We start from the raw sequence: 17,953 nt of genomic DNA, 5'->3' as shown, positions 1-17,953 counted from the left end.
TGTTTAAACTGATGTATATGTTCTCCTGCTAAAAGCAGCAGAAGTCCTAAAAAATGCACTCTTCTGAGCCCACCCTAATCAGTGACGACGCTTCACCCACCCTGAACTGTGTACGTGGTATATCACATTGTGGATCACTGCCGCGTGCATCATATGTGGAGTGGAGAAGTGTGGCTCAATGATTAGAGCGGCAGACCCTGATGCAGAGGTCTAGCCCGGAAACCAAGGTTCAATTCCCCGCCTCGGCGGGTCTTGGGCTCAAAATTCCACGGACCTGATAATTGTCGCTTCGGTGCCTATTCCAATCATGGAGTCCCACTCTGCAACTCTGGGCAATAGCTTGCTTAATCTCTACAACGGCCCCCACAACGTTAAGGATGCCTGGCCTCCACCTTGGCGGTGCCCAGGAGTGGATGCCTCACAGGGAAAGCCAGGATGGGTTCCACAGTGGTGTTCGTACAAGTGCCTTGAGACCCTTGCGGGTGAGTAGTGCGCTATACAAGTATCAATTTACAATTTTACAATTTATATGTCGTGATTATTTCACACACAGTTAGACAATCTATTGGCTGTCTCAGTGGTTGGAGTAACATGTCTCACTGACTGTTAGTGAATGCAACACTCATACTAGCGCAGAGTCATACACCAAGCTCACATTCACACTTTATGGTTTTCACAAACTCCTACAGGCGGATACGTAAAGAATGTGGGATCTGAATCAATCTTATTCATTTACAAGTAGGTGCAATTTACAGAAGAGGACGAGTCAGTGCAGCTACTGATGACAGCAGATGAAAAAACGCAAATTGGCAAATATTATGGAAAAATATAAAAATGCTACAAAGAGGTAGACATCAATTCTTACAAATAAGCGCTCTGAATGTAGCTTCAAAGACTCTTCACATCAGTTAATTACAGCCCGACTCCATTTTCTCACACGAACATTCTAGAACTGCCAGACTTCCCAGCTCTGAAGCACCTCAGGTAGGAGAAAGAGAAGCCACCACAGAATGTCAACTAAAATGACGCACAGAGAGACACACCCACAGACCAAACTGTGTGGCTCAATGGTTAGAGCGGCAGACCCTGATGCAGAGGTCTAGCCCGGGACCAGGGTTCAATTCCCCACCTCGGCAGGTTTTCAGCTCAGAAAATCCACGGACCTGATAATTCTCGCCTCGGTGCCTATTCCAATCATGAAGTCCCACTCTGCAACTCTGGGCAATAGCTTGCTTAATCTCCACAACGGCCCCCACAACGCTAAGGATGCCTGGCCTCCACCTTGGGGGTGCCCAGGAGTGGACGCCTCACAGGGAAAGCCAGGATGGGTTCCACAGCGGTATACGTACAAGTGCCTTGAGACCCTTGCGGGTGAGTAGTGCACCATACAAGTATCAATTTACATTTTTTTACACATACAAACATCTATGTGCATACACATAGGAGTGCACATAGTGGCGGCTCCTACCCTAAGGCGGAGGAGAGTCACACCACTGCTTTCAAGCAGTGTCACTAAAGGAAAATGAAAATGGTAATAACTTTAAGTTATTATCAGTTGATTTTTTTCATTGTTGCTGCAGCTTTGCGGGTCGGGCAGGGCGGGGCTGCTCTGCTGACAGAGCCGGGAAGGAGAGGAGTGGTTTGCACTCTGTAAAGTGCGCATAAATATTTGGCCAGCCCTCTGTGGCTGGCCAAACATAGAAGTGCAATTTGGATGTTCTCCATGTAGGCTACATTAGAGCCTGCATGGAGAACATGCCCCGGCTCCCATTCTCTGGCTGAGGGCCATCTACGGTGCTCAGACCAATCACATCGCTGCAGCATTGTGATTGGCTATCGGGAGGCTGGGAGCCGTGTGAATCCTGCGTCCTGCCTTGGAAGTGGGGAAGGGGACCTGAGAGGAGGCGCGCGGCAGCGGCAGACAGGTAAGTGTGTTTTTTTTAATGTATTTCATTCCCTCCTCCTCACACCCACGACCCGCCCCCCACTGCCTTTAAATACCAGCCACCACTGAGTACACGCAACCACATGCATGAGTATGGAAAAACACAAGTACATGAATACGCATACACCAAAGTATGGCTGTGCATACACACACATGGTCTCTCCCTCCCTCTCAAATATAAGTATTCACCCAGTCGCACACACATGTATGAGCACACATGCATACACACACAGTCTCACATATACATGTATGAGCATGCACACACACGTTTGAGCATGAAAATGCTCAGGGTCTCACACACAGTGCTTAATTCATTTTGTGGGACAGGCACATATTTTTCCTCGTCAGACATTCCTCGAGAGCGAGAAGGAAAAAACACTCAAAAGTTGAAAGAGGGAGGAAGCGAAAGACGGAAACCCCATTACAAAAGGAGAAAGCAGGAACCTGCAAGAGTGAAATAAAGGGGTGAGGAGTGCCTGGAAGTGGATTAGAGTGGCCTGAGGTGGATTGAAGACTGTGTAGATTTGGTATTTGGTGTGCTGACATTTAATAGCGCCGCTGCGGGCTTCTGAGCAATGTTTTGGGCAGCAGCACTCATTATTTTACAAATTAAGTACTGCTCATACACATATATGAGTAGCCACACATATATGAGCAAGTACACACACACATACACACACGGTCTCAAATAGTCGTGCATACAAGAGTTCATACACTGACCCTCATTCACAAACTGTATTTTGTAGCACGTAAACTACTACTAAAGTGGCAATACTTAATCAATACAAAATGTAATTCAGAAACCTACAGTAAAAGCTCCATCTCTCACATATTTGCTGTTAGATCCTTGCACATGTATGTTTACTACTTACTATTAAAGGTGGGAGGGACCGGGGAACGATTGCAAAATGGGGAATATTTACTACCAAATTGTAGTAGCTCTCTACATCATGAGTTATAGAAGTGCCACCAACTGCTCACTGGTCATTATATAGTGATGCAACAATAGAGAAGTGAGATTATTTCTTATTGCTTAGAATTTTAACCTCATAAGAGCGTTGAACGTTCAGCGCCCAGTGCTGAACGTTCGAAGAACGAATGCTGGCCCGTCGGCCAACGGTCGTGCCAGCACTAGCAAGGTAGTGCTTGCGATGACCGTTGCCCGACGGCAGCACTTAAGGGGTTAAAGAGCATTCCACCTCACCTGTAGGCAGGTGTCCTCAAAATTAACTCTTAGCCGGCGAAAATGAAACAAGATAGACACTCACCTGAAACACTATGTCAGGTGATCACACGTTCTTAAAAACTCTTGCCCTTAGAATGATGTTCTGATAGAGCCCCGATGCACTAACTTTTAGTAGTAGAGGTTTGCAAGGTTGTGAAGTCAGATGGTGTACAGGTTTGCAGACTTTTTTGGGTCTGTCCAAAAGCGGGAATGTTCTTTCTTCCCATCCCTTGGAACCTTCATGCATCTCAATTCCCACAGGGCGGGACTTCCTGCAGCAAGAAATGGGATGAAGCAGCTGTCAAAGGTCAGACAGTGTGTTTCCCTGCTGCCACTCAGGGCTAAAAGGAAGTCTGACACCTGAGGGAAATAAAGCTCGGCTGCCTGAGACTCGCTTCATCTTGGTCAGGACTGAAGGAGAGAAGGAAGCTTGAAGCCGAACTTTGCCCCTGGGTCTGTTCCCCAAGGAAATCAATGGGCAGGTTATTAATGGGGTCACTGGCCCACTGTATGAGCCCATCTTACACTTTAACACCATCAAGGATAGCCAGCACTGCCCCCAGCCAATGAAGAACTGGGATCATCCAGGAGGCCAGGGTTGTACCTGCACTCCTGAATGATTATACCTCATATTCGACTTAGTAGAAATGGGTCCAAAATCAACGAAAGGTATAGTATGGCCCATCAGCTTGTCTATTCATTGGATGCTCTTGAGACCTGCCATGGCACCTGGGAACTGGCTTGAAGATTCTGATGCTTTGCTTTTCCTTATGGGCCCAATAAAAAAAGGGTTTTACTGTAGAGAATCCCTTGATTTAGAAGGTGAAAAGTTCCATGATCTTCTCCAAAAGAAAGGTTTTTTTAAAAAATGCTATTGGAGACCACATAACATAGAAAAGAGAGCCCAAAATGGGTTTGAAGAGCTCTATCACCCACGCAGAGGGTGAACATTTTAAAGGGCCACGTCTGCACTGATTAGATGGTTCAGGGAAAGAAAGCATTATAATCATGCGTACACCCATAGAGTTGCTTGGGGTCTCTCCCGCCCTTCATCTTTGGGCCTGATAATTTGTCATTTGCCTTTGTCTCCCCTGGATCTTGAGACAGATCACGGCTCGATGAAGACATCTCCCGCGGATCAATCTTTCAGCCCCCCAAACCTTCGCTGGATCAGGACCTTAGGAGTGCCAACAAAGGATCAAACGACAAATAGAGTGGCCTTTTCGTGAGGCCGGCTTATCTTCTTCTTCAATGTTCTACGAAGTTCCCCTTTCCACGTTTTGCAAAGATTCCTGATTTAGCTTTACCTGTTTGACGTTTTTCTGTGCATTACACATTTCTGCCATTTGTTTCCATTTTGTGCAAACTTGCCTTTTGCTCCATGAATTGCCACTAAATCTCATGTATCTCTAACACTGTCATCCGTGATTTGCCTCTATTTTGAAACAGTTTCCATCATAAACGGTTGCATTGAAATAGACACATGACATAGGATTATGAAAGTCGTATTCCGTTGGCTTTCAGGATTTACAACTATGAAGTTACGGATATGTGATGAATGCAGGAGTAACTGCAGGTTTACATGTGTCAAAACTTGACATTTTCACTCAATAATTCCTTTGGGATGAACCGCAAATGTTTATGGGCAAATCAGGAACAGTACAATATATGTTATGTTTTCCCCCTTTGCCCAGAGATTCAAGCACCACTCTTATGCATCACAGCGCATTATGTCTGTGTAAGCACCATTGTCATGTATTGCAGCGCATTATGCCTGTATAAGCACTTTTGGTATGTATTGTAGCGAAATATGAATGTGTAAGCACCATTGTTATGCATTGCAGTGCATTATGAATGTGTAAGCACCATTGTTATGCATTACAGTGCATTATGCCTGTGTAAGCACCTTTGTTATGTATTGCAGCACATTATGAATGTGTAAGCACCATTGTTATGCATTGCTGTGCATTATGCCTGTGTAAGCACCATTGTTATGCATTGCAGCGCATTATGAATGTGTATTTATATTAACTGTTTATATTAACTGTTTTTATACAAATTGTATGTATGTATTTGTTATGCACTTTAATGGTATCTTTTCAAGTACCGAATAAAGGAATTTGATTTGATTTGATTTGAATGTGTATTGTTAATCATTGTAGCACATTATGCCAGTGTAAGCACCTTTGTTATGTATTGCAGTGCATTATGAATGTGTAAGCACCATAGTTATGCATAGCAGCACATTATGCCTGTGTAAGCACCATTGTTTTTTATTGCAGCACATTATGAATGTATAAGCACCATTGTTATGCATTGCAGCGCATTATGAATGTGTAAGCATCACTGTTATGCATTGCAGTGCATTATGCCTGTGTAAGCACCATTGTTATGCATTGCAGCGCATTATGCCTGTGTAAGCACCATTGTTATATATTGCAGCACATTATGAATGTTGACGCACCATTGTTATGCATTGCAGTGCATTATGAATGTATACGCACCATTGTTATGCATTGCAGCGCATTATGCCTTTGTAAGCACCATGGTTATGCATTGCAGCACATTATGAATGTGTAAGCATCACTGTTATGCATTGCAGTGCATTATGCCTGTGTAAGCACCATTGTTATATATTGCAGCACATTATGAATGTTGAAGCACCATTGTTATGCATTGCAGTGCATTATGAATGTATAAGCACCATTGTTATGCATTGCAGCGCATTATGAATGTGTAAGCACCATTGTTATGCATTGCAGCGCATATGCCTGTGTAAGCACCATTGTTATGCATTGCAGCGCATTATGCCCGGCTGGGCCATTTTTCTGCGGATCTGCCAAGGCTGTCAGATTACACCACAGGACACTGAGATCGAGTATTAACTGAGATGCCCTATTAGCATATTCACTTTGAGTTTCGTAAGATGCAAGGACTGACCTCTGGATGCAGGCTGAATCATTCCAGACTGTCAAAGTTTCTCATGGGTACCGTGCAATTTGAAGGTCATTCCTCTAAGAAAATAACAGGTGCAGAACAGATTCCTACACATCCGCACGGATTGGATTCTTAATAATTATTGATTTGTTTATACATTTTAAAAAGCGAAAACTCACAAAAAAAGTCAAATGGGCACTATCGAGGGGTTGTTAAGAACAAAAAGAAACGATTTGCAGGCAAATATCAAATTATAAATCACCAGCAAAATTGCATGCTCGCTTTCTTCTTAAAATACCATGGTAAAGTTACAAGCTATCTCATTTATAAACACTTTGGAATGTAAGGTGCTTTTTGATTGGATAGTTACATTGGGCCCGATTCACAGAACTAACTTAAGACAAAATCCTAAACTTACTACTTTTGGTATTCACAGAAGTTAGGATTTTGTCTTAAGTTTGTCTTAAGACAGACTTAAGACAGACTTAAGTTAGAATTTTGTCTTAAATCTGTCTTAAGTCTGTCTTAAGACAAACTTAAGACAAAATCCTAACTTCTGTGAATACCAAAAGTAGTAATTTTAGGATTTTGTCTTAAGTTAGTTCTGTGAATCGGGCCCACTGTTCTGTCACTCTTTTTCCTTATTGTGCCAAAAAAGAAACGCAGTGCTAGGCTGCAAAAATGTTTCTTTTTAATTTAGTTTGCATTTATACCAGAGGTTGACGAGAATAAAAAGTATAGGAACTATTTATAATCTGTAAAGCGCGAATGTGCCACCCCTTAAGGTTTCAAGGCACTGGGGGCCACCAAGGAGATTAAGTGAGCTATTGCCCAGAGTCACATAATACTGAGCTGAGCTGCTACTGGGGATTGAACCGTGAGCCCTGCGCTCCGGAGTCAGCTGCTCTGGCCGATGTGCCTCTCCTCTCCCATCTTATGATGAGTTCAGTAGGGGTGGGGTGAGGGCCAGCAAATTTGGGGGGAGGCAACAAGGCGTATGGGAACGGTTAGTGTAAAACTGAAAAAGACTAGGAGCGTCGTTCCCAATAGATCCCACACACTTCAACCAATCATTTATACAGGGGGACGTGGTCCAAGTTCAACAGCCAGCTGTATGCAGCGCTCTGCAGGACGCGCAGGCGCGCGCAGAGTATGCGAGCGACAGCATTTACAAAAGCAGGGTGGGTGGAGATGCCTTGGCACTATAGAAGCTTGAAAGCAACATTGCATATTCATGATAGATTGGGGCACTAAAGTAGTTTATATAAACATGCAAGAGTTAAGGGTGTGCAAAGATATTTTTTTTCTCAAACAGGCCCAATCAATCAATCAATAATCTTTATTCGGATATAAATATCCATAAAAGCACAGTTTTGTGAAGTAACCGAAATTTTCGGTTTTTACCTTTTTGCCCAATTTGATACGTTTCCCTGGTTTAAGATTCTGCATTCAATGTGAAATTTGTGACTACATTTTGTGGGGACGGGAGGGGTGATGGTTGTGTGTACCTTGGGCGTGTGCAGCTGTACATGATGTTGGAGACTTGAATCTGATGCGAGCTTGCGTGGGGGCTGTGTAGGTTGGGGGAATGAAGGGAATATGAACATTATTGTGTTTTCAAGGGGTCAGGCAAGAACCTGCAATTAGAACAGTCCTTGTAGCACACGTGGAAAGGTTAAAGGTAGGTTCCATTATTTCATGGCATTATTAGCAGATATGAGATAAAACTGTGCATGTCTGTTCAGCATCAGGCCTCGAATGATACGGTTTCTACCCATTGTCCACCTGTCAGGAAGGTATGCAAAGGACTCCCGCCCCCACTGCTATAAATCAGGCTCTTTTATGGGCACTGAGAAGAACAATAACATCAACAGGGCACTTAGTAATGGGTAAGAAGCTGGGTAAATACACTGATGGGTGCTGGAAATCAATGCCAGTGGTTGGCACATGTCGAAATATGCCATTTGGCTCAAAAATGAATTGAAGCACAAAAACAAAGAGATTTAAAGCTGAGAAGGCCTTTTAAGGCCCCCGCAGAATCCGAGCAGACAGAGGCAGCTTCAGTGTGAATGAAGAGAGGCCTTTGTTCAGACTAAGAGATGCTCATTCAGAGGATGCACTTTCTTGGGTTATGTTGTTTGTGTCAATTGTTGAACATATTTGTGTTGTCTGTACCAAAAAAGATGAGATTATTACCAGCAACTAGAAAACTCAAGTGAAAACTAGTTTATCAAATGAGAAGTGAGATAAATACTCAAACATAATAATAATAATAATAATAATACAGAAACTTGTTGAGCGCGAATAGCTACCTCTGGGGAGGTGTCCCGGCGCTAGCGAGTCCTACAGCAAGAGTGAGAAGTCAGGAAAAAGAACAGGATTATTGCATAAGATTGCATACTAGATTAATGTGTATTTGTGTTTCTTTAATTCATGTCCACCAGTGGCTGCATGATGTTCTTTATATATCTTGTATTGTGAAATCGATCCTGCCCCTTGCAGTAGACCTTATTGGATCAGATCCCTTTGCGTTGACAACCTTTTATAATGGCACTGCTCAGGAACCACCAAACTTAAACTAATCCAAAACACAACAGGGAACACTATATGAAGTCAAAGAGTTTACTCAAAGTTCAATGGATCAAATGTTCATCTCATATGAACGCAAGAAGTTTACTCAGGGTTGATAAGTTCTTGTGTTGTCTTTCAGGTTTCAAACATCAATGGACCACAGGAATACAGTGTGCAAGTGTCGACAGAGAACGCGGCTCCCCAAACATGACACGCTATGGACTGACAGTGACAACCATTATGATATCCCAATGAACCAACTTGTAAAGTGACAATTTCTATGATTATATTGGAATTCTGGTCTACTGCAAAACCTTAAAACAACACTAGAACTTATCAAACCTGATGAAGTCTTCCACAGGACGAAACGCATGGGTTGGGCTGGATTGCGATGTCTGAGGAAAAATAATAACATTATTATGGATTCTACATTATGCCTCCCACTTCATGAAAAATTGAAAAGAAGGAAATTATTTCCTTGTTCAATGAGGATGAACATTTGATCCATTGATCTTTCGGTAAACCTCTTGAGTTCATATAGGATGAACATTTGATCTATTGAACTTTCAGTAAACTCCTGAGTGCATGTAACGTTGCCTGTTGTGTTGTGTATTTGTTTACATTTTATTTACACCCAGTAGTCAGACAAAGTATAATAACTTCGCACTTGGCAGAAGATGTACGAAGTCCCCAGACATCACCCAAGACTGACATAGCCCTGCTTTGTGAACCCTTAACAGAGTATGCAGATGGGACATCCAGACGTAATATTCTGTGTTTACTCACTAGCGCTATCTCCTTTCTCCAGTACTGAAAGTCCAGCCATAGATACTCCGGCAGGTGGAAGGGAGATGGATCCTGGGACCACTTCAAGACGTAGTGGAAGTTGCTGCCGAGCAGAGCACTCCTTGCCCTATGTACAGCGGGACATTTCTTCCGCAGCACAAAGCCCTTTCTTTGCCCCCAGTTTGCTCAGTTTTTAAACTATGCTATCTATGAAGTCCTTATAAATGATGTTGTTTAAAGAAAATTCAGCTGAGATGTGAAGTCCAATGCGGTAGAAAGCTGCCCATCTCTGGTGAGCATGCCTTACTGCTCTGAACCCTAAGGAGGACATAGCCAGGAGAAGTCACTTCTGTGTAGTTCCTCGTTCCTGGTTGAAACGTGTTGACAATTTCAGACCACAGACTAATACAGTGAAGAGTTATAAATTACTACTGGAACCACCGGATCCCATTTACAAAGTTTTTTTCAGGCGTCCATGAGACTTTATGCATGCAAATGTCATGACTTCCATGACTTAGACAAATTCTCAGAGAGAGAAATGCCTACGGTTGGCTTGCAGAGGTTACCCCTATGTGAGGGTTGTTACTCAGATTTGGAATACCTTCCAGTGGTAACTTCTTCATGGAGGAATAGTTGTGGGTGTTTGAAGTGGTTCAAAAAAAGAAAGCAAACAGACTGAAAACCCACATAGGTCCTAGTTGAGAATTCCCTCCTCTGGATTTACCATTAGTGGGGTGCAGTTACTAGGGTCAAACTTATTGCAGGGGGGCGGGAGGGGGATTATGAGTTTTTTGGGGATGCATAAAACAGATAGTTATTTTTTGAAAATCAACTTTATTGGTTTTTAGGATCAAACACGCTAACAGCACAGGATATATGTTTAATGTTACAAGCACTAACTACATTCACCGAATGCAGATACGTACAAAGTATTGGTTAAAAACATCATCGCAACACAGCCACAACATCTCCACCCGGAGGCGGAAGTGTCGTAGTTTTAGATTATCTGGGCTAGCCATTTGCCCCGAACTTTGTTGAATTTGCATAAAACAGATTTACTGTGTCAGTTTGTACGTGCTGTTCCCTAGTATTCCACCCAGAGAGTTTGCCTGCTTGCAGCATGAGAAATCTCTAGGGTGAATTCCGCCTACTACTATTGCAGTGCCGATTGGAACGAATGGCCACTCGTAATGGGGATCTGTGGTTACTTGTGAGTATTCACAAGCAAATGATGGGCCTTACTCACTCAGTTATGCACTTATAAACTGCCACCCGAATGAAGCAAGAGGGCTTGGTGCAAAAAATGCACCAATGTTCTAAGATAGCGCAAGCACCCACTGAACTATCTTTTCGAATTTTGATCCATGACATGAATACTAAAGATAGGTCCCTGCAACAGTCCAAAAAAACTGCTGAAATGTCTTGTTTGGAATCAAACTAGGGTCTTATATAGTACAAAATAATTTCTAAAGCCAGCATATAATCTTCTGAAGTATCTCAAGTCGAGAAGTGGAGAGAGATGTCGTCTGATATAATGCATCAACCTCCAGACCTATAATTTAGTTGTTCCTCTGCCCGAATGTGTCTTCCTTCAGAACGAACCCCATCACCTCTCACTTCCTCCAGCACCCAATGTTTCTCAGAGTGCCTTTGAAGTCATATTAAACAACATTTCTCAAACGCAAAGGTTTACCAGTGCATCTGCGACTCTGATTGGTTCGTAATTTTTTTAAACTCTAGGATAAATCTTCCTGGAGATTTGCGAACGCTGAGGAACGCAATAGCATAGCTTGTGTCCCAGAGACTTCAAATAAAAGTGAGGATTACAAAGAGAGGAAGGAAACCAAGATGAGGGTAGAAGAAGAAAAAAAACCTTCAGTGACAAAGTTCCAGAAATGTTTTCAGAGAAAAGGGAGCTGACAAAAACATTCATGAACTGGTCTTCGATAAGAGGGACCATGTATCCATCACTATCAACAAGCCCTCAACAATGGCAGGCTCTTTTTAGCAAAGTATTGTCTTAACTGAGCACCAAGCTAGGGCTAGCATTGGGCTGCTGAGTAGGGGAGCAATTCCCGAATGGGCAGCAGCTAAAGACTGCAATATTGGAGGATGACCACACTATTGGCTTGTGACTTTGTCAATCATGTCTTGGCTCAGCTCAGTGGATTATTGTACTCTCACCCAATAGCATTGCCTATTATGGGTGTATCCCTCGGCTTCCACTAGGATGCTTGGATTGACCTACATGAGGGACCACTTCTCAGCTATAGCCCACTCTGTCCACTCACACTGACTCCCTTGTGAGCGTGTTGCTCTAATGTGCTAACATGGAATTATGTTAGCAGTTTACACCCAGATATGTTAGCTTGCCAATGCTTGTTTCTGTTGCCACCACCACTCTTTATTTCAGTATAAATAGAAGCCTATGCCTCATGGGTATTCCAATCCATAAAGTATTATATCATTAATCTTTGATCATGACACTACAATAGTCATTTTCCTTCATATGCACCGGTTACCTTCCAAGGGAACATCTTTGGTTCAAATAAATATTCATGACCAGAACGCTCTAACACTCTGGAATATGTATTCTTTCACTTTGTGATTTTAGAAGTTTGATGAGCCTTGTATTTTATTTTGATCGTAATGTTTGTTTCATTGCTTCGTTTCTATTGTTTATTCTATAATTTGTGCAGAAGCTTTGCTGCAGTAAAGGTCTACGCTTGTCTTGTCACAGGGAACAGCCACAGTGAACTTAGCGCACACAAGTATTTTCTCAGCATATCAAGCTCATTTTCACATATTTAATAATAATTTTGATTATAATTTAACCCATTCGAGCATTAAAACGTTTGCGAGAGCGAAGCCGAAGAAACTGTGTCCTCTATTGTAGGAACATAACTCTAAGTAGCAAAGTCACTCAACTTGACCTACAAAGAGTTACACTCCAACCTCTATTTGATTGGCTACCCTTTCTTGTGTGTTATGGTGGTGTTCACAGCTGTTATCCAAAGTAACACTTTTTATACTTTCATAAGTAGTTTCTATTCTTGGTCACTTTGTAAAAACACAAAAAAGATATTAAAACAATTTTTTGTTGCAAATATTCCTATGAATGTTTACTTTTGCCAGAGCGCTTCTAATTCAATTGGTGTTGATTGGGGCTGAGTAATGCTGAATGGGTTCGGGGGTACTGAATTCAGGTAATTTCAGGTGAGGTATTACCACTATATTGAATTTTAGCCTTAGAACGATGCATAGCATGCAGAATCAGGGTTTTATACTTCTGGTTTTGGTTGTTTTACATCTTTCAAAGGAGCAGGGCTCGAGTCGGGGTACCACGCGGGTGGACGGCGTCCCCCCACTTATTTTATTGGAGGGGACGCCGTCCCCCCTGCCAAAGAGCTGGACTTCACTCTCTGGCCTCTCTGGGACAGATCGGAGCCACCTTTCGTGACGTCACTTCCGGTGACAGCGTCCCCCCACTTCTATTTTTAGGACTTGTGCCCTGCAAAGGAGGAATGCCCAGGAAAAATTCACAAGGTTTTCCCGGGTAAAATGTGTCCCATGTAACCGTTGCCGGTGCAATCTTTGCAGCACATATTATCTTATCTTATCTTATTTTGTCTTATCTAATCATAATTCCCGTGCAAACTCCTGTTTGCACAAGGATTTGGATTTCCTTGGGACTTACAATGAGCCAATAAATGTATGAGACAGTCTTCATCTTAGGCCAAACCAGACTTTTTCATTTCATAAGAGTTTGTGTTATTTAAGTTGTAGCAAAAGGCACATTTATCAGGTGCATGTGGCAAAGCAAAAACTTAGCAACATTTGAAAGTGTTTCATAGACCTATGCAAAGGTCGCCAAAAGAAGCTTCACAACTTGACAATTTTCACACCACCTGGTCCAACAGATTTCAAATGCCTCAATCAACAGTTACCAGGTGACACCTAGGAAGAGGTGTGGTGAAGCAGCCAGGGCGGCTGACTCCGGAACCCGGGGGCTCACGGTTGGATGGCCGGTGGCAGATCAGCCCAGCACCGTGTGACTCTGGGCCATTGCTTGCTTGATCTTCCAGAGGGCCCCCAGCGCCTTGACACCCTTGGTTAATTGTTTGCATTTTACAAATACTGGACATTTACATTCACATCATATTACCCAACACACACCAATCTGACCCCAAGGCTTTCGTTAACAGCTTCATACATTCGCAGCAGGTACACCTTAGGAACCATCACTGGACGGGCTGGGGCTAACGGACCACATCACATTGGTTTTCTAAAAGAAGTCTCCAGGTTGGAACAAGAGCACTGTTGTAAAGTTTTGGGAGGCCAGCCAGCATCCCTTTCCACCCACATCCCTGCCACCGCCCCTTCCACCCAAAGTAGATACAGGCAGAGGGGAGGGTCCACCACAAACTTCCTTGCGGGACACCCCATCAAAGAGAAACCAAGCTGCCGCAAGGAGCCCTTGGAAACGGCGGATGCTGGACTCTATAGAAGTCCTTCGCGACTCTACAGGACATTAACGGGGTCCTCCGATAAATGATGTCACAATAGGTCTCAAAACCCAGGCTGACATCATTAAGCAAAACAACTTGATGGAATGCCCATGGTCAACGATGCAGGGCTGGGCTAAAAGACCTGTTTTCACCTCCACCTGGATGGCTCATTTAATGCTATGGGAGCTGTACAAACACAATCATTTGCAGACACACTCAACCACATGCAGGTTCCGAGGCGGGTCCCTTTAGGGCTCTCTATTTTTACCCTCAGGGTGAATACAAATCTTAACTCTGCAACAGTGCCGCCCTTCACTGCCTTTGAGGTAACTTCAAAGAGACTCGGCAAATGGTTCTTTCAGAGTCTCATCATTTCAGAATGGAAGCATTTTTAATACTATATACAACGAAGCCATAGTTGTTGCTAATTTAGTTTATGCAACTAACAACCACTGGCAAAGCCAATAGACCTGGCTTGTTATATGTATAATGTTACTTGTTGTATTAGATAGCTAGATGCAATGATAGAAACAGCAAAACACCAGTCGGGAGGCACACTATGCTGGGCACAGATTTTTAGCTTAGGTGTTTAAAGCCAAGCCCTTAATACATCACCTTTGAGAGACCTGTCCCAGTAAAAAACTGGGAGAGGACTTTAAGTGGGATGAAAAACATCCCACTTAAAGTCCTGACCGCATGCAAGCAAACATGTGCGCACGCACAGGTGATGTGTGTCCTGCCATGCCCCAAACCACAAGGAAGTACTTGTGATGAGAAAGCAAACAAAGCCTTTTAGAAACAACATGACGACCACTCAAAGTTTGCTGGCACGAAAGTAAGGTGTGCATGCTAAGGTGGGTCAGTGGGAGAGCTGGGACATTGGACCATGCTGGGGTCGTCAGCTCCCACCCACAGAAGTACATCATTGGTTTTCATCAGAGCTGCACGAGTGTGCCACCGTTGTGTTCATAGATGGGCGATGACAACTTTGCTTTGGAGCAATGATTTGCTAACTCGTCCTGATGCCTAGGGGTGTGTCACAGCGCGGTACCCGAGGTTGCTGAATTTATTGTAATGCATAAGGCTGATTCATCTATTCATCCTTTCAAGGTCGATAAAGCAGTACTACTGAGATCAGGAAAACGAACACCTGCTATTTTCAAGGATACAAAAATCCCTATCTTTGATATCAAGAGTACATATATATAGTTATGCTTCATATCGGCGGAAGCGGACCCTGGATTAGCATGCCTCTATTCTCTCACAATAAAAGAGAGCAGCAGCTCCGCGCCCGCCCGCAATCACCTCGCCCCATCCTGTACCGTCCCGGCGGACTTCGAGCACTCAAAGAAGACACGGAATAACGGACACTCGCAGCATCTCCCACGGAGCAGGCAGGTACCCATCTATTGTTCGTGCGAAACGCATCGGAACGAGCTGGCGCTGCGCCAAGAGCATCCCCTCCCCGTACCTTTCATCCGCCGCCGGACCATCCCCAGCCGACACTTCAGGGACACGGAGAACATCCTCCCGGCCCGGGTCCGGCTCGTCTGTCCGGCCGGCGGCTGCGGGCGCTGCGTCGAGCTCTGCCCCTCCACAGCCCAGCCTGGCTCGGTGCAGGGCAGCCGGCGCCCGGTGCCCTGTGCTGGCACACAGGGCGGGGCAGAGGACCGTGCTCTTTCCCGCCGAACACCTGATCAATATTTATGAACCTGCAGCCTCCTCCCCTCGCTGCCTCGGCTCTTAATTGCCGGGAATCAGGCCGGATATTTGCATGTTAATTGAGGACTGCGCTTGAAGGTACTTAAAAGCCGGAAGGATCCCCGGTGGAGGGATGGGTAATGTCTTTACTGTCAGGAACGAGGACTTTACGGAGAGAGGCTTAGTGAGAGAGTTAAGGGTATCAGTTGATACCCCGACCTGTCTTTTGGTACCCATGGCAGTGCCATTCCTAATCCATGCCTAGGGGGTCCTATAATTCAAGTACTTAGCTACCAACTGTGCAGTAGGTGCAGTAGCACCAGGGCCAAGGGAAGTAAGGGGCCCTCTGAAACCTAATTATTGGTTCTGTTCTACTATCAAACATGGGTATGGGGGGGGGGGAGAGGGGGAGGGGAAAAGGTGTGGTGCAGTGGCCAGGGCGGCTGTCACTGGAACATGGGGGCTCATGGTTCGATCCCCGGCGCCAGCGGCAGGTTCACCCAGCACCTTGTGACTCTGGGTAATAGCTTGCTTAATCTTCCCAACAGCTCCCAGCGCTGGGACACCTCTCCGGAGGTAGCTGTGCGCTAAATGCTGGTATTTCATTTCATTTCATTTCAAGGGGGGATTTCTTTGCTTGAATTAGAACCGAGCTACATCATTACTGAAATGAGAGGCACCAGTAAAAGCATAAATATATCTCTAGGAGACCTGTTTCTGAAGTTTGCACACCCTTCTGCTAGTTCCTCAGCAGGTGAAGTGAAGCTACTAAGGGCAGGACCAGGCCCGGTTCCAGGAGTTTTTATCTGGGTATGGGCCAAGGGTACGTTCAGGTGGGCCAGTGCAGGTCTAATGACACTGTCACCAGTGTGAAGAAGGGGCAAGAATGGCTTTAAGTTTATGTTTAAAAAGTATCACTTTTAATAAGTACTTCTCAGTGCAGTGCTATAATGTGCTATAATGTGACCTATTAATGTCAAAGCATTCAAATGTTAAAGAAATACACTTTTTTGAATTTTGAAGAGACATTATCATATATTACGTAATGTCTGTTGTTTTTCTAGCAAACACTTGCAGGGATTGGCTGGTGTACATGCTCCAGGAGCCAAGCCATACACTTGACTCAGCTTTCCTGTTCATCTGTTGGCTCACCCAAATGCAGCTTCCCTAAGACACGAGGAAGGATTGCCACAAGATGACTTTACCTGCAGAACAACTATTAGAATGTCTCTGCCAGAGGAAAAATAGGGAAATTTACCCACAGCCTGTGTTTTCTCTTTCTCAGTACATATTTAAAATTGTATATATAATAACAAAAGAAATGCACTTTAAAAGGATATTCTAGAGTTACCTTGACCCCTGACCAAGAATTAAAGTAAACAATGTGGGGAAAACATCACAATGTTCAACACTTTGTGTTCTCACCAGCATCTTCCGCTCTGACTTGATATGCCAAAGGTCATGTTTGGGTGGGCCTGGCCCACCCATCCCCCCTGCTAGAACCAGTCCTGGGCCGGACAAGGGTCAATTCTGTGGTGTCATCAAGGGTCAAACGATGCACAATGCCACTTTAGAAGGTCATTGCTTTACGAGGAATCACTTTCAACAGAGTCATTCTAGGACTTCTACTAACACTCAGCAAAGCCAGAATTATCTATGGAACCACAGCGCTGCCCAAGATCACACAATTTGGTTTTGTAAAGTGGAGAGGCCGGCATTAAAACACAATGCTCCTGCTACCAACAGTGCCACACCTGCACAAGCCAATACCTTCCTTCCCTTATATCGTCATAGTTGGCTATAAATCATTGTGATGTTACCCTGACATTAAATAGACAAGCATTGGCAAAGCAAATAGGTCTGACGTTGGCTACCAGTCTATGGCTTTGTCAATGCTTGTTTTGTTTTGACATGGTTTTTGCAAAACTTTAATGTTGCGGAAGTTGCTGAACACTCATCAATCAGGAGAAAAAAAACTTGGCTAAAAGGAAAAATATTGGGCTTGATTCACAGAACTAACTTAAGACAAAATCCTAAACTTACTACTTTTGGTATTCACAGAAGTTAGGATTTTGTCTTAAGTTTGTCTTAAGACAGACTTAAGATAAAATCCTAACTTAAGTCTGTCTTAAGCCTGTCTTAAGACAAACTTAAGACAAAATCCTAACTTCTGTGAATACCAAAAGTAGTAAGTTTAGGATTTTGTCTTAAGTTAGTTCTGTGAATCGGGCCCATTGTGACTAAATGTTTAGAAATGATTTCTTAAATAGCACATATTGC

At 43.8% G+C, this 17,953-nt stretch overlaps 1 protein-coding gene across 2 annotated transcripts in view; it reads right to left on the bottom strand.

Moving 5' to 3' along the window:
* GRIP2 (glutamate receptor interacting protein 2) overlaps positions 1 to 15,638 on the bottom strand; it is a 508,408-nt gene extending 492,770 nt beyond the window's left edge. Inside the window, exon 1 of one of the 2 annotated variants that reach the window (XM_086939256.1) lies at positions 15,444 to 15,638. In XM_086939256.1, coding sequence (XP_086795382.1) covers positions 15,444 to 15,498 — 55 coding nt within the window. In that variant the 5' untranslated portion in view covers positions 15,499 to 15,638. The remainder of the gene's footprint in view (positions 1 to 15,443) is intronic. The other variant, XM_086939257.1, reaches the window with a different exon arrangement.
* Between the last annotated feature and the right edge of the window lie 2,315 nt (positions 15,639 to 17,953).

Source organism: Lissotriton vulgaris, chromosome 9 (genome assembly GCF_964263255.1).
Source record: "Lissotriton vulgaris chromosome 9, aLisVul1.2, whole genome shotgun sequence".
NCBI classification, from domain to species: domain Eukaryota; kingdom Metazoa; phylum Chordata; class Amphibia; order Caudata; family Salamandridae; genus Lissotriton; species Lissotriton vulgaris.
The sequence above is the reverse complement of the archived record's forward strand: the minus strand, read 5'-3'. Positions and strand labels throughout refer to the sequence as shown.